This window comes from Rutidosis leptorrhynchoides, chromosome 10 (genome assembly GCF_046630445.1).
Source record: "Rutidosis leptorrhynchoides isolate AG116_Rl617_1_P2 chromosome 10, CSIRO_AGI_Rlap_v1, whole genome shotgun sequence".
Taxonomy (NCBI): Eukaryota; Viridiplantae; Streptophyta; class Magnoliopsida; order Asterales; family Asteraceae; genus Rutidosis; species Rutidosis leptorrhynchoides.
The window spans coordinates 61,312,501-61,334,568 of NC_092342.1; the positions used below are offsets into that span (position 1 = coordinate 61,312,501).

At 36.1% G+C, this 22,068-nt stretch overlaps 1 protein-coding gene across 1 annotated transcript; it reads left to right on the plus strand.

Annotated features, from left to right (window-relative positions):
• The first annotated feature begins 2,649 nt into the window (after positions 1-2,649).
• Positions 2,650-4,053, plus strand: LOC139873368 (uncharacterized). The gene is made up of 4 exons (XM_071861297.1): positions 2,650-2,929; positions 3,166-3,227; positions 3,418-3,620; positions 3,857-4,053. The coding sequence occupies exons 1-4, from the start codon at positions 2,688-2,690 to the stop codon at positions 3,938-3,940; spliced, it is 591 nt and encodes a 196-aa protein (XP_071717398.1). The 5' UTR covers positions 2,650-2,687; the 3' UTR covers positions 3,941-4,053.
• Positions 4,054-22,068: the final 18,015 nt, after the last annotated feature.

The following is a 22,068-nucleotide window of genomic DNA, read 5'->3' on the forward strand; positions in this document are numbered from 1 at the left end:
ACCGAGATAAGTGCATGGGAATTTGCCTATTTGACCCGAGATAGTTCGCAACAAGGTTAATTTCACTATCGTCAACACCAATGCCAAAAACGCTACTCTTGTGAAAATTCACTTTGAGACCCGAAGCGAGTTCAAAACATTTAAGCAACTTTCCAAGATCACTAACATTCGATCTACTCCATTCACCAAAGAAAATGGTGTCGTCTGCGTATTGCAAATAAGAGACAAGAACTTTGTCTCGCCCGACTTCAATGCCTTTAAACAAACCTTTTTCTGTGGCCGCTTTTGTAAGTATGTTCAATCCTTCGGCCGCCAAAATAAAAAGGAAAGGAGACAATGAGTCTCCTTGTCGTACCCCTCTTCTGAGTGTGAACTCATGAGTTGGGGAGCCGTTAACAAGAATGGAAATTGAGGCCGACGTAAGGCAGCTTAATATCCATTTTCTCCACTTCGCACCGAAACCCATACATTCCATGACCTCTAGCTAGAAGGAAATTCCAACTGATACTATCAAACGCCTTCTCAAAATCCACCTTAAAGATAACTCATTTCTTTCGGTTTGCTTTTAAGAAGTCAATAGTTTCATTTGCAATTAAAACGCCGTCGAGGATGTAGCGCCCTTTTATGAAGGCACTTTGTTCAGGGCCCACGAGAGATGGAATAACTTCCCTGAGACGGTTTGAAAGGATTTTTGACACAATTTTGTAATAGCTCCCGATCAAACTAATTGGACGAAAATCCCCGAGACCATCCGGACTTGACTTTTTTGGAACAAGCGTAATGAACGAGGCGTTGCAATCTTTCGATATTACCCCGTTTTCCCAAAACCAGTTAATTGCGTCAACGAGATCTTTCTTCACGGTATTCCAACATCTCTTGTAGAACCTAAGTTTAAAACCATCCGGACCGGGTGCTTTCGAGCTACCGCAATCATTCACTGCTTCGAAGATTTCTTTTTCAGAAAACTCACATTCGAGGGCGGCAGCTTCCATATCAGTAATGGATGGCTAATGTAGGCCCTCAAGAGAAGGCCTTAAGTTATCTTTTTTTTTCAAATAACGCACTATAGTGTCAAGGCTTCTTCTTTAATATCATTTGGGTTTTTGTTCCAAGTACCATTTATTTTAAGGCCCCGTATGTTGTTTCTGTTGAATTTGTTACGAATGATGCCATGGAAGAATTTTAAATTTTCATCCCCGTCGATGGCCCAACGAATCCGGGCTTTATGTGTCAGCATACTTTTCTTTTCATTTTCTTTTCTAATCCATTTTTTCCTGTTGTCGTTCCGCTGATCTAGTTCTGTTGGGCTAAGAGGGCCTGATTCGGCTTTTAATTCAAGCCTCATAGCTGCAGCCTTGCATTCTTCTATATCTTCATCGATTTTACCAAATTTCTGCTTACTCCAAGATCTTAAGACCCCTTTCAGCCTCTTTAATTTATTGAGGAAATTACAGTCTTTGTGACCTCCTGTATTCAACGATTCATTCCATGATGCCAAACAGACTTGTTCGAATTCAGGATCATCCATCCAAAAATCAAATATTTTGAACGGCTTTGCTCCGAAGTCATTGTCTTCGTCTTTTAATAACAGAGGACAGTGATCGGACGTGAGCCTATCCAAAGTGACAACCGAAGAATTACCCTAAACAGAGATGAATTTTTGAGACACCAGGAACCTGTCGATTTTGCTAAACTTAATTCCATTATCACAGACCCTTGTAAACTTTCTACCACCAATCGGGATGTCAATTAAACTGTTGCTTGTGATGAAATTATTGAACTTTCTTGCGCGAGCTTCTATGAACTCACAATTTAATCTTTCACTTTCATCTCTGATCTCTTTGAAATCGCCACAAAGAACCCATGCCTCGTCAGGTTGTCCATCAATTAATATCGAAAGAGAATCTCATAGAGTTTGTTTCTTTGTGTCATCATGAGGGCCATAGACGTTGACGCCGTTCAGTTTAGTACCATTGGATTTCCATGTACCTCGGATGCCAATAACCCGATTGTAAATTAAAGATTCTATGTATTTTTAGTTGTAATATTTAATTTAATTTATATGAATAGATTAGATGTATTTTCATTTGTAAAATTTTCATAAAGTGTTATATAATACTACCAGATAAAATTAATTCATAATTTAATATGAAAGACTTTGAGACGAATTTTTGAAACTAAAAGAGTAATAAGTAAATTTATTTTAGAAGTTGAAAGAGGATAGTGAAATAGAATCCGTCATCTTGAAATATGATCAAAGAGGATAGGTTGAGTGGAATAACAATGCAAAATTGGAGCCACCTGATTGGACTGTCGATAGACACTACATGACGGTTATTATTAACTTTCCTTTAAATTTTTACTGCAAATCTTTTAAGAACTTTAATGAAAGCTTTTAAGACTTTCGATAGAAAATTCATAATAAACAAAGAAAAAAACAAAGTGAAGATGTCAAAAAACCTCCCTTGTTGACTCCAACTAATAAGATGATGCTTCACGATTCAAGATTATATCATTGGGTTAACCTATTGGAATAAGAAACCTTCAAAATTTGACTATAGAAAAAAAGCATTCCTTTCCTACCAAACTTCAAGAATACGTTGTCATAATGTCATATATATCTATATTAATCCAAAACAAACATACAAACTCATACTTTTTTTATAATCTATCTTAATTAAGTTTTTATGGCAAGATCAAAGGGTATTTCTTATGGCCGTTTAATTGTTAAAAACTTTCACACTATAAAATCATCAACATGTTCTCAAAACACAAAGATCATCAATGGCACGACCCGTTTTCGTATGCTCCCAAACACCACCGTGGATTGTCAAGCACGAAGATCATTTTGTGACTTAAGTGGAAATCAATCATCATCACCATCACCACCACCATCATCATCCTCATCTTCGTCTTCAAGTTCTAATTGGTAAGCATCTTTTCAATTATTATTAAGAAACAACAAAAAAGTTATAAATAATTAATAAAATCTATAGTCTAGCGGTATGTGAAAAGCCCCTTTAAACAAGAGACTGGGGTCAAGCCTCGTTATAATCACGTACATATTCATGAGTTTGGTGTGTGAGTTTGACTTAAAAAAAAAAAAAATTATTGTAATTGATAAAGTTTTACAGTAGTATGCTAAGGATCTTGTTTATTTTTCAGGGGAAAATGGACAGTGGGTGGAATTATGGTGACTATAGTCTTACCATTTTTACAATTCAAAGGTATACTATTAAATTCCCTTTAATAAATCACAACGTTTCAAAAATGTTTCAAAAATGTGTATACTATTAACGTGTCGCTTTTATAAAAGTTGGAGTACATAATGCACATACTACTTGGGACTCTATATTTCACTCACTCATGACTCAAATCTTTCTAACAAGAATAAGTGGGTTCATTTGAATTATACAGAAGATGTAGATTTGGTTATAGAGACGGCTGAGGAAGTTATAGATTTGGTAGAAGTGGTGGCAGAAGCGGTTGATATGGTGGCAGAGAAGATAGACGACGATCTTCTAGAAGGCAGTAAGATCAAAACCACCGTCGAGTTAGTTGAAAAAGCGGCGGAAGCAATAGTAGAAGAAGCTCAACAAGCCCTAGAGTTTATTGACGAGGTATTTCAGTTCATCACATTATATATGTGAACAACATATACAGGTTTCATAGAACATTGATAGGAAATACTTTCTTCCCTCTTGAGTTGCTTCACTCTGGGTGGATAAATGACTTCTCTTATTCTAGGATATGAGAACGATTGTCTACATCTTACCTCCCTCAAACTCTACATATGTGAGATTGGCTCTTGTTGTTGTTGTGTTGTTGTAACTTTGTATTTTGTTAAAAAATACAGGCTCAAGCAGCGGAGCAAAAGTTGAATCCTATTATAGAGCCGGCTAAACAATTAACCCAAGTGGCTCCAACGGAAGGAAATTGATACTCCTAAGTCCTAAGTGTATATACATATGCTAATTTATTTTATTTGTAACTAGTGTATAATCGTAATTTCTGGAAGTTAATAATTATTTGATAATTATAATTAGTAATTAATATGGTGGTAAATGGTGATGGGTTGAAACGATCCTCAAATCGGCCTCAAAATGTGCACGATCCGCTTGTCCGTCACAACCCCGAGAGACTATCGTCCCTCACAACTAAAACAATGGACTAACCGAGTATCTTCAAGTTTCAATTAAAGTCATGACGGGAGATATTAATTACTCACTACTTTAAGCTTATGAGAGAATCAACCTTTCTTTCAGTTCTAGCTAGGGATGTAAATGAGTTGAACTACTCGCTAGTTACTCGAGCTTGGCTCATTAAAATCTCGATTCGAGCCAACTCTAAATGAGCTCGAGCTCAAGCTTGAACATTAGTTAAAGCTCGTTTAGTAAACGAGCTCGAGCTCGAGCTTCATGTCTCGAGCTTGAACAAGCTCGCGAGCCTAAACGAACTTTGAATAGATTACCTACGAGACTGAATTTATCGAGTAGGGAGATCCAACGTATTGATTGTGTGTTATGTGATCATTTTGTCGAATCTCTTGATCATGTGATGTTTGGTTGCGTGGTGGCTAATGAATAATGATATGTGGAGAAAAATTCGTTTATGGTCAGGCATCGATATCCCCATATGTTCATCATGGTCCGATTGGTTAACTTGGTACAATGGATGGCGTTCATCTTCCGAATCGAAACAGAGAATGTATGTCATTGTGGTGACTTTACTTTGGTACCTATGGCGTCTACGAAATAGTGTCCTCTTTGGTCCTAGTCCGTTGAAGAAGAGTGATCTTTTTGATTATATTCGTATTATGTCTTTTAATTGGATATGTAATGGAGGCAGATTTAATATCAGCTGGAACGCCTGGCTCTTGATCTTGAAGCCGTTGTAATCAACTTTGGCTCCTTCCCAGTTCCTCGCTAGGGAGGTTGCTTTTTATTCTTTGAATGAATAAATAAAATTTTGCTGGTAAAAAAAAATACATCAAAATATCAAATATTTTAATAATTTGATATATAATTATAATAATCACTATGATATCAATAATAGTTGTAAGAATAATACTTATCATATTATATGTGGATAATAATTACAAAAATAATAAATATGAACTATAATAAATTTAAATTTTATAAAGAAGAATAATTAATTTGATTAATGAGTCGAGCTCGAACCGAGCTCGAACTTGTTAAATATTAAACGAACCGAGCTCGAGCTCTATGAAACTTAAACGAGCCGAGCTCGAGTTTGCAGTGTTCGAGCTCGACTCGGCTCGTTTATATCCCTAGTACTAGCCGATGTGAGACGGGGTACTACAAACTCCCCAACCTAAATTACTGACGTCCTTGTCAGACTGAAACATAATCTATATCCACGATCACTCATGTCCACGGTCAATGTGGAATTTGCCTAAACTCATCGTCCTCAAATGCGGTTTGCCCTACCATCCCGAACGACACATGAGTGGCTCTAGTACCAACTGAAACAACCCTCAAATCGACCTAAAGAGGTGCACGATCCGCGTGCCGTCACCACCCGAGATATAATCGCCCTTCTCAGCTAAAACAATGGATTAGCCGGGTATCTCTAGGTTTCAACTAAAAACTATGATGGGAGATATTAATTAACTACTACTTTAAGCTTATAAGGGACTCAAACTTTCTTTCACTAACCAATGTAGGACGAGATGTTACATGGCTGGTGGTGGTTCAAAAGTAATTGGGTTTTCCTCTAGTTACCAAATTATCTTGAAAATGATTTTTATGATTATGCTGACACCGAATGAGAAGATCGTGGAATTCACAGTCAAAATGAAAGGGATGCGTAATGGAGAAGAGTTCAGGGGAGTGGAAAACAATACTCCCTCCGTTCCACTACAATTGTCCTTGTTGACTTTTTAAAGTCTTTAATTGATGATTTTGACTGTAAATATTTGTATTTGTGTTATATAATATTTGATGAAAATTATATGAATAAATCGAGTTTTAAAAAGTGTTATCATTCATATAATTTTTATCAAATGTTATATAACACAAATATAGATATTTATAGTCAAAATTAACAAGGAAAGACTTTGAAAAGTCGGCGGGAGACAGTTGTGATGAGACAGAGAGAATAATATATTATAGTAATACTAATAATATTATAATATAAAGTCAAAGGAAAAAATGTGATAGCTGATTGGGTAGGATAGGTACTTATCGACTACTTGCAGAGTTCTTCTATTTCATTGGTACATTTTAAATATTTATCAATTATTTCATTAATACACTTTAAATATTTATCATATATAATCTATAATATAATATATAACATTATCTAAAAGTTACTACTTAATTCTATTTTTCTATTCAATTCAACTAATAAATGTGAAATGTTACACAAAATACTCCTATATGTTAAAAATGTACTCCCTCCGTCCTAAAATAATTGTCTCATTTGAATTTTTTGGTCTTTTGTTTACAACTTTAACTGTAACTATTTCGGTTTGTGTTATACAATAATTGATGATATTTGTATGAATAGATTCTTTTTCTAATCGTGTTTTTATTGAGATAACTTTCATCATATATTATATAATACAAAAGAAAATAATTATTGTCAAAGTTGAGACAAAGACTCAAAAAGGTTAAATGGGACAATTGTTTTGAAACGGATAAAGTATCTTTTTATTCGTGTAACATAGCTAAAATTTAACACAATTCTTTACAATGAATCCCATAAGTATGTTGGGGGAGAATGTAGATTAACATGGGATTATGTTTAATGATTATACTAATCTTAACCCATAACAATAAGTGTTTTGATGATGACATATGCATATAGCAAAATGTGATGGTAGACATCTTGACATAAAATAAACAAGTTCACTAATTCACACTCGCTCTAGCAAAAGACCAAAACCAAAAGAAAGCTTAAAACGAAAAACAGGTACATGGCTAAAACACGATCGACCGTAGGTCAGACCGTGGAGACTTGCACTCAGATTTACGAAATCTGAGATGCACGGTCGACTCCACGGCTGACCGTGAATCGATCGCAGAAACCTACTGTCCGGTTTTTGTTTGACCACTTCTGGGCGTCTATAATTCATGAAACCTGTTCAAACATGCTTAGAATAGTTGTCTCCTTCATTCCCAAAGGAGCTTTGGTCACTAGAACACTAATCTTGGTTAATCACGCCTAATGACACCTTAATGATGATTAGGCCTTGATTAAGAAAAACACATAAGTGTTTTAGGAAAACATGTACATCTAAAATATATTTAGACATTCTTATGATGGTCACCAAGTCCCAACCAAGAGTTGCTCTTTCCTTGTACATGTGTTGAATATTAATGTATACTTATACATCAATCTTGCAAATGTCACTTTGCAAGTAAAACTTACTTAGTCTTAGTTTAATGATGTGTTATCACTATATGATTAATTCTAAGACTACTTAATGATCTCTTACTAGTCATTACATGAATATTACTTGACTACTTGTTATTAGTACATGTGTATTATTTGACTAAATGTTAAGTGCCAAATGATAAGTAGTGAGTTAATATGTATATGTATCAATCTTGTCTTGCTATTTGTTACAAGATGTAACTAGTATTTGGACTACTTCAATATATGCATGTGTTACTTGGATAAATATTAGAATGTCATAATCTAGTAAACTTAAAAGATAATGAAACATTAACACACATAGATTTGCTTAAGTCTAAAAATAAGTTTATGAATAAGTTTAAACTTGATTAACTTGATGTCTTTCAACATGCTTAATCGTTATTATTTTTAATTTGTCAAAACATCAATACCACACTTAATTAATTACAAACAAGTTCAAATTTGAATACTAGCATGCTTTGTAATTAAAGTAGGTTTGTGTCATCAATGACATGTTGACTAACCAATAGAGATTTAACAAATGTGTTAATTACAAATAAAGGATTATGACAAAACTGAGATTGCCTCACATGATTATCATGACTTGTATCCAAGAATGTTAGACTTCCACTTTGAGCATGATAATTCACTATCAAGGCAATACATCCAAGGTAAATGGACATTTAATGCATATAGTATTTGTATAGGATATTGGGTATCTTTTTGCAGGTGTTAAATGAAGTAAAGTGTCCAAGGAGTGACGTCCAAAACTGATTTAAACGGCTATACAACGGATATATATTTTGGAATGAACCACGTGCGGTCGACCCACGGTCGACCGTAGGTCAAGCCGCAGACATACCTGACTTTTTATCTCTCCATATAAATAGCAAGACTTGGAGAACTTTGAAGACTTTGACCTCTTGCATGCTACAACTCAAAATCATCAGATAATCACAAGAACATAACATTCATACATATATTTGTGATTAGCAAGAGAAGTTTTATAATCTCATAGATTATAAAAGGGGTGTTTGTAAACTTACTTTCAAATTCTAATCTTTGTAAGTTTACATAGTGTTGTAATAATCTTTAGAATTGTCTTAGAATTAGAATTATCTTAGAATTGTCATTACTAGAAAGGGTGAGTCTTTGTACTTTGTAATTAGAAGCATATGCTAGCTTAGCTATTATCTTTCTAAAAGGGAATTAGGGAGTTGATTAATCTCATTGGAGATTAATACTTGTCCAAGTTGTAGACAAATTGATCTAAGTTGGAGGTAATCTTTCCAAGGGATAGAAGGATTAGGTTTGTAGTCCAAGGAGAAGTACAAGGCTTGTAAATCGGATCTTCACCGGATTTGGAGAAAAGTGCTTAGTGAAGCATGAAATCCTGATTAATGAATCGGGGAGTGGATTAAGGTGGATTAGTTAACATCCACCCGAACCATTATAAATCCTTGTGTTTATGCTCTTTACTTTACATTCCGCACTATTAGAAACATAAACCCACTACACATTGGTTTGAGTTGATTAAGGTGACCAAGTATTGTTCAAATCTTATTGATCATCGAAAAAGTTTCAAAAATTGTATTAAGTAACTATTCACCCCCTCTAGTTACTTACAAATTATATAAAGATTTATATTTTAAACCTCAATTCAACACTTAAATAAGCTATTATAATTAAAAAATTTCTAACAACAACTTATGATACGTCGTAATTAACATTATTGTTTTATACCTATAAGTTATACATTGACTTTAAATCGACAATTATCAAAATGTTTCACATTCTTGTTATTGTAAGATAATGAAACCCGTGAGCAGGGCCGGTCCTGAGATTTTTAGTGCCCTAAGCGAGTCGGAAAAAAGGCCCTTATAAATAAGAAACATTCAAGTTGCCCATTGAGGGTTAATTTCGGGGCTTAATCAATACGGAGTTTATTATATTCGTACGTAATTATAGCTTTTGTTACAAATTTAGTTAATCTGTACAAATAAATTTGTTCATACGTACCAATTATTTTTTATATCAAGTCATCATGTATCTAATCCTTGAAGAACTTAGTAATTTTTCGTATGTTTTAATAATCCACTTTGTTGGATAATTTTATAAACGAGAGTACACCATTATATGAAGACCAAGGTGAAGCTTCGAAGAGAAACATGAAGAATTAATGTTTTTTTATTACTATATATTGTTTTGTGTATTGTGTATTCCATTTTTTGTTTCACTTGATATAATTTTAAGAATTGACTTGTAGGCCATTATTAAACTATTAAACTAAACCTTTTAATCTGTGTATTGGTTTTTTTTTTTTTTTTTTTTTTTTTTTTACCTTTACCTTGATATCTACAAGTCTGATGTATATTGTACCTTAAACTGATCATGGTCTGCAAAGGACTTTTGAGTTGTATATATCAATTTTAAACATTTGAACAAAACAGATAGTATTAAATAAACAAACTTTTCCCACATCGATTACCAAACAAATTTTTCTCTAGTATTAAATAAAGTAGTACTCATAATAATTAATAAATTTACAATACTGGGCCTTTGTAATTGAATTAAAAGTTAAAATGGGTCTTGTAATCCAATTCGTTTTCTCCTGGAATGGCAAATATGGACTCTTGTAATTCAAATCATCTTTCCTTAGAAATTAGCCCCTTTGTACGTTGAACCCTATTGGGCCCATGCCTATTGGGCCCCCAGAAAGCATGGCAAATATGGACTCTTGTAATTCAAATCGTCTTTCCTTAGAAATTAGCCCCTTTGTACGTTGAACCCTATTGGGCCCATGCCTATTGGGCCCCCAGAAAGCATGGGCCCTGTACAAATGTACAAGTTGTGCCACCTACTGGGCCGGGCCTGCCCGTGAGGTTATTATGTTTATGCATTTTATAGTGACTACAAGAACTCTAGCAAAACCCTTGACCCACAAATGGGTCGGACTAATCTCTAGTCCAACATTTTCTAGTTTAACAGTTATATATCAACCTTGTGTTGTAGCTCATGTGGTAGTGACACACCTCTCTTAGCGAGAGGTCAGGAGTTCGACTCCCGTAAGGTGCAACATTGCACACAAGGTTGCCCCTTAACCCTTAGATCGTATATATCATCATATATATCATAGTAATAAATTAATAATACGAATTCTCCCGGACCAACCCCAATAGAAATAACCTTTAGATATGTCACTGAAAGAAAGTGATTCTGTTCCCTCTCTTTTTAGGATTCCGAGGATGGGCCGGCCCATCCTACCCCCAATAGAAATAACCTTATTGGTTGCTATTTGATTAAGGTTTTGAGTATTTTGAGGTTTTATTGTGGTTTTGATTAGGGTTTATTAATTTGAGGTTTGATTTGAGTTTGGGTTTATGAGGATGAAGATGAAGATGAAGATGAATGAGTTAAAAAGAGAAGAGAAGGTAGAATGACGAAAAACCCTCACATCTTTATGTTTTTATGTTGGTCACTTATTTAATTAATATCCATGAAAAAAGCTTATAACGAAACATACATTTTTTGATAAACCACAAGGACAGTTGTGTAATTATGTCAAATGTTTTTTACGGAGTAGTAAATATAATTTAAGATTTTTTGTTTTCTTTCAAGATAAAGTATAGAAATAGATGAGGGTAATATGGAAACGTGTATACAGTTAGAATTAGATTAGAATTAAAATAGGGTTTTAGTGTTAGATGAGAATTTAAATTGGGTTTAGTCGGTTTTTGATTCTCATAAATGCAACCTTATTGTCTCTTGCTTAAACTATTCGATTATTGCCGGTGGTTGTCTTGTTCTTCGATAGATTATTTGTCATAGAATCAGAAGATTCAGGCAGATAGATCGAGAAGTCGAGTGCAGGTATAGCTTGATACTAGTACTAGTTTTAATTAATTGTTGATAGTATCGAATATTCGTATATTAGAATCATATAGAAACAGATTGTATTGGTCGAGTTTTCAGGGATGTCCTGTCACTTTACACGCCCCTGCGTGTTTTTGTTTCCGAACGGTTATAGTTAAGTTGTATAATATGTAAAGGTTTTGGTTTTCAGCCTGAGAACGAGCGTGTTTTGTTGTCTGCTATGATCATAATAAGTTAAAGTTATTGTGGTAGAAAATTTGGTTTCAAGATAACATTAAAAGCTAGAAACCTTAGAAGAATTTCAAACAGTAGATAGTAAATGCTTAAACAACTGCGGGGGTGGGGCATTTTTTTGTTTTTAAATGGGCAAGTTGTCGTCATCACCCGGAGAAGTATTACTATTAACCACCTTCATGATCATTTGCCTTTGCTATGCACGCACACGCTTTTGGAAGGAAACCTGAATCGCATTGCAGGAACCAAATCTTTAAACTATCCCGAGGGGTAGGCAGACCGGGTTCGGGTTTGAATCCTGAATGGATCCGGGAGAAAACTTTAGTAATTTGGAAATCAAATTTTGAATATATATATATTTTTTTTTCTAATGACAGGTGGGGTTTTAAAACATCTTACTTTACATGTGGTAAACCTTTACCGTACGTGTAAACTCTAGTTGATTAATAACTAAGTCGTCTAACTGTTTTTTTTTTATGATACTGCCTTGATTTAGGGACCTGTTTAAAAGGTTTGAGTTGGGTCAGTTTTGATACGCATACGATTCAGTAGTACTAATGGGAGAAGAAGGAGATGGGCTGGTTTCCATATCAGTTGAAGATGATGTGCCATCACATTCCTCCTCGGGCACCATCCATCGAGAGTAAGTTAATTCGATGAACAAAGGTTTATACTTTATACCACTTTTTAGATATTAATGGAGGTTATTAATTTGCAACATATGCATTGTGGATTTCAGGATTTCACCGTACACTAAAATTTTGATGTATACGAATTTGTTCTCTGCGTGTGTTTTGATAAATATTCGCCATGGAATCATGTCTCAAAACGATAAGAAACTGCCTCATTCCGGGACAATGGTGAATGGTGTTTTTCTGAGGTTGTCCGGTTTAACGTTATGTTTTACAATACTAGTAACCGGACTTTTGATATGTACAAAGTACTTTCAGTTCTCATGGATGAAGGATATTCATTACACTGTCTTAAAGTGTATTGGTTACTGCTCCACAATTGTCTCTCCCTTCTTACTTCTAATGGCGTTATTTGTCAAACTCGATTGGATTGGATTTTTACTGGCGTGTGTAATCATTGGGACCGTAAATTGCATGCTTTTATTCGTTTTATGATCCCAAAAAATTAAACCAAGAGAAAATCTACACCATTGTGTTCTCCGGATTCGTTTTAGTACCTCCCTTTTTCGTGTTGGTGATCTTCCTCCCCAACAATCTCAACTGGATTGTGTGGACTGTTTATGCTTTAATAGCCGTATTGAATATTTTGTGGATTTATCTCTTCGGTTAATTGGTCATGTTTTTAAATAGTTTGATGTCATGGTGGTTGGTTGAGTAAGTTATGGAGGTTGTTTTTTATATTCTATTTTCCTTGTATGCCTATAAGTGGTACTATTTGCATTTTCATTAGATTAATTGAAAAAAAGCTACATACAATGCATATTCCGTATGTTATTCCATTATTAAGTTGTACTTTCTTTAAAATACACACTCTGTTTGATCTTCTTTCTTAAAGTCATTCATATAAATCTAATTCTCAAGGAAAATAACACAATGAAAGATTAGTCAAAATCTTTTAAAATCAATATGCTATAAATAGAAGCAATCCCTCGAAGGTTGACCGAAAATTTTGGTTTATATAACTAGAGACCAGTTATGCAATTTGCCATCTTGTATAATGTAATGATTTAGATCATAATTAAAATGAGCCACAGTGGACTAGTTTATACTTAAGTTCTGTAGAACAGAAAATAAAAATCAGTTTGAATTCAAAAAGGAATTAATTGATCACACAGAATATATGGAGTCTGATTTAACAACCACCACTGTAGACGCTGAGTGAGAGGATCTTAGAATCAACCTAACACGATCTAGAGGCGGAATAACAATAGAAAGAGCTTAAACGAATATCTATGGGTTTTCGGGTTCGTACAAGTCAAACCAAGACTAGATCTTGATAAACACGAAGCCTAGACTGACATTCTGTGGTATTTGGACATGAAGATTGAGAGAGACTCGACCAAGAAGTGTTTTTCGTGTGTGTGTGATGTGCTGAGTTGTTAACCAAATTAATGAAGATTAATTAGGCTTAAATGCCTCAGTTCCTATGTCGGTCGACAGTGAATGACAGTCGGTCGACTGACCATGTCAGTCGGCCGACTGTCGAGTAATATTACGAATTATATTTAAACGTTTACAAATATAAAATAACACATCGACAATCAACGTTTAACAATATTACAGGTTACAACATGATCGAATAAAACGTTAAAGTTCATGGAACTAGGGATTACAAAATATGCACTAACAAACTCCCCCTAAGACCTAGTTCCTCATAAGTCTTCGATCTGCTTCAATCTCTGTACGGATCTGTAACCATATTGTTCAAATAGCAAACCTTTGCAACACGAATGTACTGTTGTGCTTGAACTCTATTTTCTGGCCTGTACAGCATCCGATTGTAGTACAATGTGAAGATGTCAGCTTCACAGCAATTTCTCAACCAAACGGGATCTAAAACCCGTATCGAGTCTGTCTCATCTTCCTTCAATTTGTCCAAAACAATGACTGCCTCCTCTGAGCGTTCATCGTAGTACCACCAGCGAAAACGTGGGCTAAAGTTCTGCGGCATTTTCATCACAGGAACCTTTCTCATATAATTTACTGGCTTGTATTTGACTATCTTTCTTCGTTCGCCCGTTTTCTTGTTTGTTCTATAAGTGATCGTGGGAAATTGAGGGCCGAATCCCTCAAAGTTCTTTGACAAGTACGAGTGTCTTATCTTCTTGCAGACAATATTAGGAATTCCGTCATAATCCCTATATAACATTTTGAGCCTAGCCACCTGCATAAATTCAAAGTACGGTAGAGACGTGAACTCGTATCCATGTTTGATGTAATCCACTCCGTACTCCTTCTTTATTGCGTATATATTCAACTCTTTAATGTAGGCCCACGCAATTATTTTTCCTTTAGCCAAAAGATTCGCCGGTCTATTAATGTAATTCATCCATTCAGGTTCCGGCGCTGGCTTCTCACAATATTTTCTGATCCTCAACAGGATCTTCCACTCAGCTTCTAGAACTTCTATCTTTTCTTTATTTATCTTGACCGGTAAAAACCCTGGAGGCAAATCTTCGGTCTTTTCTTTTTCTTCGCATTTACGGTTTAGAAGCTCTTCATTCATTTTGAAGTAGTCTTGAAATGTAGGTAGATCTTTATCGTTATTACATTCGTACTCTGGAAAATCACCTATTGGTTCATCTTCAATAATTACTTCATCAAAATCTTTGTCGTTTTCATTACTTACGACAATTTCCTCAAAATCATCACTAGAATCGTAACGATTCTCAAAAGATGAGCTAGCAGTTGCGTCAGCTGAAGTACTTGCTTGTTGCTCTTGACGCACTAGCTCGGCCTGCTCCTCAGCGCTTAGATCCGGCGGGATCTCCCCTTCTTCTAAATCATCAAATACAACTGAGTGATTCAGACGATCCTGCTTTGCCAAAAAATCACGTAAAGAATAATCAATATTTAGAGGAATTACTGACAGTGGGTTCTCGCTTGTGCCTTTAGCAATATCCCAACCTAGCTCATCCTCGCCTTGATCGTTAAAATTACCAAAGTCTATATCCTCCTCGAGATCAACAGCCTCAATATTGAAATTATTTTCCCACTCAAGCACCTTCGAAAGTGCCTTGTTCGCTGTAGTCTCAGCCTTTACAATCAGCAAATTCTGAGCATCAAACTTAGTTTGTAACTTCTTCAATTCAACCTGTTGATCTTCAACCTGCTTGGTCAGTTTGGCAATCTCAGCATCCTTTCTTCTCTCTCGTTCATCAGCTTTTTCTTTAAACTTTTCAAATTCAGAAGCCATATTGACAACCTTCTCACTTAATATAGAAACCGCAGCATCTTGTGTAATAGCGGTCGTGGATGCAGCAGCATGAACTCCTGTATCAGTTTCAGCACGTGTTTCTTGAGTAGCAGCAGCTGAAGGTTGTCGTTGTGGTTGTGATTGCTGTGATTGTCGCTGTTCAGTAGCGGAGGACGACTCAGTCCTTTTTGCCTTCTTAATGAATCTTATGCACCTCTGCTTCGGCTTTGTTGTAACCGAAGGACCCTCAGATTGTTTTCGCTTTCTCAGCTCGAATTGATCAGGGTCAAGGTCATCTCCTTCATCGTCTTCATCAACCAGTATCTGTTCAATTGGAACAACTGGCGGTGGCTGATTAACCTCTTGATCGTCTTCACCAACTGCGACGATATCATCTTCATTACCAGACGTACTGTTCTCATGACGACAGGCAGCACCTGGTGGACATACATAGTTTTCATTTGCGAGGTGGCCAACCAATCTCTTGAATGGTTCATCCGGACCTCTCTTTTGCTTGACTCGATTGAAAGTCAAATCGTTCAGATGATTCAGCTTAATCTCATCCTCCCAAACCTTATTCACACCTTGCACTTGCTTTTCAATCATCACCTGCAAGAACCTAGGAAACATTAAGTGGCTCTTCTTTTTCACGTTCACCAACATGCTTCTGAAAATTACTTTAAGTTGAAGTCCGCATGAAGAACTAGTGCTGCAAACATTGAGCTATAAGTCTCATTCAGCTCATCAAAACCGCCTACCATTGGACTCATGCATCTCAACAACACCAAAGTTAGGTATTTGTATTGATGACAGAATCGAGTTCTCTTAACAGCTCCTTTCATTGGATCACCAGAGTATCCACATCTTACTAGACACCTTCGGACCTTAGTTCTATTCAGTGTGACTGGCATAGAATCATTATCTGGAAAACCTAAGTCTTCACGAACTGTCTGTGCCGAGATCTTTACAATTGTACCACCAACGCTGCTTCGTATCACCTTTCTTCCTTGTTCAGTGACGATAGAAGCATTGTTCCAGAATTCTCGTTGGTGAGAGTAGTATGCCTTGCATTCTAGAGTTATTGCAGTATGAATCCTGGACCTTTTCAAGAATTTGATAATATCAACGAAGCCTTCCTTTGCTTCAGGTCCTTCCTCGTTTAGACGTGCCTCTAGATTGGCATTTTCGCTTGCCGTCAGGCCTGGAAGATTCTTGGACAGAATCACCTCTTCCTCATGTACGTCTTCGTTCACTGGACTACCTAGTTGAGCCATTTATTCTGCTATACAAACATATATACAATAATCGAAAAGCGTTAAATCGAAAAATTAAAAAAAAATACAGGAAACAACAGTCGGTCGACATACAATGTAAGTCGGTCGATTTTCAAGGACAGTCGATCGACATACAGGTAAATCGATTGACTTATAAAGTCGGCCGACATACGCTAAGTCGGTCGATTTTCAAGGACAATCGGCCGACTGATTAAACGAAGCAAAACACAGATCTAAACATAAATTCTTCGATTTTATGGTGTTTTGACTCAATCAAAGTCTAATACATGTACAGAGGAGGCCGATTAACATTATCTATTCAACAATTACCAATTACAGGTCCTAAACACCACACATTGAATCGAAACGGAAAAGTAAACACGAAAACTTCAATAACTTTCGATTTAAAAAGAATTACCTAGATTGGATAACGGCGCTGGAATCACAATTCAAAGATGTATACGAAAAACACGATCAAAAACTCTTCCTTGCAAAATTCGAAATTTTGGTAAATCAACACAATCGCACGAGATAAAGAAAATCGGCCGTCTGAGGCCTTTTTATACTCAGCTCGACAATCGGTCGACTTTGGTGTTATGTCGACCGACATATGTGACAATCGGTCGATACACGTGACAAACGACCAAGCAGGTTGAAGATCAACAGGTTGAATTGAAGAAGTTACAAACTAAGTTTGATGCTCAGAATTTGCTGATTGTAAAGGCTGAGACTACAGCGAACAAGGCACTTTCGAAGGTGCTTGAGTGGGAAAATAATTTCGATATTGAAACGCTCTGATACCACTTTGTAGACGCTGAGTGAGAGGATCTTAGAATCAACCTAACACGATCTAGAGGCGGAATAACAATAGAAAGAGCTTAAACGAATATCTATGGGTTTTCAGGTTCGTACAAGTCAAACCAAGACTAGATCTTGATAAACACGAAGCCTAGACTGACATTCTGTGGTATTTGGACATGAAGATTGAGAGAGACTCGACCAAGAAGTGTTTTTCGTGTGTGTGTGATGTGCTGAGTTGTTAACCAAATTAATGAAGATTAATTAGGCTTAAATACCTCAGTTCCTATGTCGGTCGACAGTGAATGACAGTCGGTCGACTGACCATGTCAGTCGGCCGACTGTCGAGTAATATTACGAATTATATTTAAACGTTTACAAATATAAAATAACACATCGACAATCAACGTTTAACAATATTACAGGTTACAACATGATCGAATAAAACGTTAAAGTTCATGGAACTAGGGATTACAAAATATGCACTAACAACCACTCCTATCGGAATGGAAAATAGAATGAGTAAGCACGTTGTCATTTGCGTTAACGATGACGTGGCACCATCGCATTCAAATCCAGTGTAAGTTTTTTTTTTTAATCTAAAAGAATTACATTTTAACATACATCGATCTAATTAAGATTGATCAAATCCGTAGGTGTTGTATTTCAGGTTTTTTATCTACACAGTAATTTTGCAGATCTCTTCTTTTTATTATGGGCTTCTGTTAATTCTGTCTCGAGATGGAATCGTTTCTCAAAACGACAAAAAAGATAATGATAGCGAAATAAATAGCTTCTTTATGATCATGTCTCTTGTTGCATTATATGTGGCTTCACTCACTACCTGGATTTTGATCATTTCTAGATGTTGTTTTTACAAGAATTTGAGGAATATTCATTACACCATTTTAAAATTTATAGGTTTATTCTCAACATTTATGTCTGTTTTCTCGATTTCTCTTGTTATTGTCCCGCCTAATCTCAACTGGATTGGATCTTTACTCGCGTGTGTATCCTTTGGGATTGCATTTGGAATTTGTTATTTAGATCATCATTATGCATCCAAAGATGATGACAACAAATGTCATGTCACCTACACAGGACTTTTTTTTTCTACCTTTATTGTCCGTGTTGATTTTATTCCTCCCCGTTAACCTTGACTGGATTTGGTTTGTGCTCGGCTTATCATATTATGGGATTGAATTTTCATATATGGGTGCTTGTTTCAGCAAAATGTCACGTGCTAATAAAGAGGAAAACGAAGTATGCAACTTAGAAGCTCCTCGTCAAGTGACCCAAGAAGAAAAAATCATTGATCAACACCGAATCCAGCCTTGTCTTGATTAATTAGCTAACATCTCTTCCAAGACTTGGGATTCAGTTTTGTAATTTGTTTCAAAGGCAAGTATTACGGTAGAAATTAGTATTGAAATTGGAATAAGTCTGTCTATGAAACATATTTATTGTTTTTTTAGATAACTATCTATCTATATAAATATAAGTTAGAATAAGTCTGTCTATGAAACATATTTATTCATATGCACATTGTATTTTTGTGCGATTGTTGCAAGTTAAATGGTCCTTTTAAGTTTCAACCGTAGTATTGGATATTGGATTGGATATATAAAACTGTTGGTTTAAATGGTTTAGGGATAAATATTAAATATATTATTTATTAGTTGTGTTTACTCCGTATAAATAAAATTGGACTTGGTGTTGATTGACTAAATCTCAAGACTTTTGGGTAGTAAATAATTGTACGTGGATTGTTGATCGAAGGGTCTACATATGGAAAGAATATGAAGCGTATTAAATTTTTTTTTTTTTTTTTTAAATGCGGAATTTATTAACAACATAAAAAAACGTTCCTCTAGCAACGCTAGAAGGTACTACAAGGGACTTGAAAGTCATAAGTTCCAATTTGTAACTAATTTACTCAAAGTCACGAAAACGAAAAAAAACTTAATGGAATCGAAAATATTGCATTTTTTTTACGGATTTGGCATTGAATAATGAACAATTCCGAAACCACCACATCATCCAAAGAGTAGCCACCACGATCGATAACACCCTGGTCTTCGATTCAGACGAGTAATTCCCAACTTCAATCCAACACGAGGAAAATGAAGGGAGCGGATGATTGATCCAAACACGAATTGCTAGCCATACTTCCCGAGAAAAATGACATTCGAAGAAGACATGTCCCAAACTTTCCACGCCTTGTTCGCAAATAACTAATAGTCTCAATCTCCAAACCTGTTCTTGAGAGATTAAGTCTATGAGAAAGTCTATCGATGATAAAACGCCAAAGAAAAATATAGATTTTTCGAGGAAAAAACCTCTTCCATAATGTAGGATGCGTACTCGAAGGAAACAAAATACGATCCAAATATTCCCTTGCTGAACGAACAGAGAACACTCCATCACCCGATAATGACCACTTCCAATAATCGTTTTGATTAGCAAGATGAACACCCGGTAATTCTTTTTGTAAAGTAGCCAATGAAGAGTTATTTCGGCATCCAATATATGTGTGAGTCCAGTCCCAAACCTACGAATCATTCATGAGTCTGCTTGCTACCACATCTTCACGATTAGATTCCAAGTGAAACAAACGATTATATCGTACATGAAGAGGAGTTTCGCCAATCCACAATTCAAGCCAAAATCTAATAGCTGCGCCATCACCTAGCTGCATCTTGAAAGCATCTTTTGGGATGAGATTTCGAACAATTACTTTGTTGCAACAATACACAATATTTTCCCATACACTTTGAACTCCAACATCAGAGAACATAGATTCATGTAGAATTTTCACTATCTTTACCCAAAGAGTTTCATGACAGTTTAAATATCTCCATTTCCATTTTAAAAAGACTATGTTAAACGCTTTTAAACTGTTGGTTATAGTTTTGATTAGAAGAAATGGATATGGTTGCTTTGTATTTGTGAATGGATGTTATCCCACATAGGTGGGAGGAAGTAGTGGGAGGGGGATGACTTGGTTATAAAAGGAGTGTTAAGCCTCACTTCCAAATTGCACCAATCAATACACTTTAAGTATTTGATTATTTCTTTCTTTCTTACCCTTGTTTGAGAGTTGTATTAGTTAAATATTTTGGAGAGTGTAGTTGGCTTAAGAGAGTCGTCTATATCATTGTAACAATTTGTGATATAGTGTATTTCTCTCTTTGGGGGTCGGTGGTTTTTCTCCTGTTTTGGAGTTTCCACGTTAAATCTTGTGTTGTGTATTGTTCTTATTTCTTTACTATTATTGTTGGGTTGGGTGGTGGGAATTAGTGAGACCGTAATTTCCCAACAACTGGTATCAGAGCGTCAGGTTTGACGAGGGTCTCAGTTATAGGAGTCGGAGTATGCTCTGTGGTTGCCACGAGAGTGGATCGTCCACATCAGAAACGAGTTCTATTGATCGTATAGGGTATCTGGTTAGACAATATTTTTTCTGATTCGTAGTAATAGTTGGATTGGTTAGTGGCGAGTTGTGGATTTCCGATTTAAAGGGTCCTGGCTACCTGCTACTTCTTTTGGCTATTCGAAACGTGAGCAAAATCAGAGAAAGTGTTGTTTATAGGATACGTACACGATGTCGAAGTTCAGTCCAATGAGGTTTGATGTAGAGAAATTTGATGGGAGGATCAATTTTGGCTTATGGCAGGTTCAAGTCAAGGATGTGTTGATTCAGTCTGGTTTACACAAGGCTTTGAAGGGTAAACTCACCCTTGTTCTTGGCAGTGATTCTAGCAGTAAGTTCGATGAAGAATGGGATGATATGGATTTGAGGGCAGCAAGTGCGATTCGTTTGTGTCTTGCAAAGAACGTGCTTGCAAATGTGCACGGGTTATCAACGGCAAAGGAGCTTTGGGTTAAACTAGAGCAGTTGTACCAGGGCAAGGGCATCTCAAATCGGTTGTGTCTTAAAGAACAATTTCATACTCTGCGTATGGATGGAGGTTCAAAGATTTCAGATCATCTAAGTATTCTTAACGGTATTGTTTCGGAACTGGAGGCTATTGGAGTTAAAACGGATGATGAAGATAAAGCTTTAAGGTTGATATTATCTTTATCATCGTCCTATGAGCACATGAAACCTATTCTAATGTACGGGAAAGAAACGTTGAAGTTTGAAGATGTTACTAGCAAGCTCCTATCCGAGGAGAAAAGATTGGAAGGTAACGGAGTCTCGTCATCAGAAGCTACGGTACTGTTGTGTTCGGATAGGCAGAAGAGAAACTCTAGAAAGAATCTGACATGCTGGAAGTGCGGGAAGACTGGACATGTAAGGGTTAATTGTCCCGGTGGAGCTAATCCGACAAATGGCTCCAAAGATGCTAACATTGTCTCCATCGTTACGGAGAGTGACGAATTCTTCTGAAGTCACGTCATCCTCATGGTGTGTCCGCGCCACCATGGAAAGGGATATTCGTTAGCGGTTCCACAATTGCACATGGGCATTGGTTTGGTGTTTATGCAGGTTGTGTGGTGGAAACGGATGTTGTAGCCGATGAAACTTCCAGGGAAAGCCAAACAGGAAGTTGCACCATAACAGTTCAGCTGGGTATACATCATGTGCCGATATAAAATGCTTGGAATGTGATAT

Coding starts and splice junctions, on each gene's coding strand:
- LOC139873368 (XM_071861297.1), top strand. CDS start 2,688: ATGGCAAGATCAAAGGGTATTTCTTATGGCCGTTTAATTGTTAAAAAC. Junction 3,228..3,417: donor ACCATTTTTACAATTCAAAG/GTATACTATTAA, acceptor TGAATTATACAG/AAGATGTAGATTTGGTTATA. Junction 3,621..3,856: donor CCCTAGAGTTTATTGACGAG/GTATTTCAGTTC, acceptor TAAAAAATACAG/GCTCAAGCAGCGGAGCAAAA.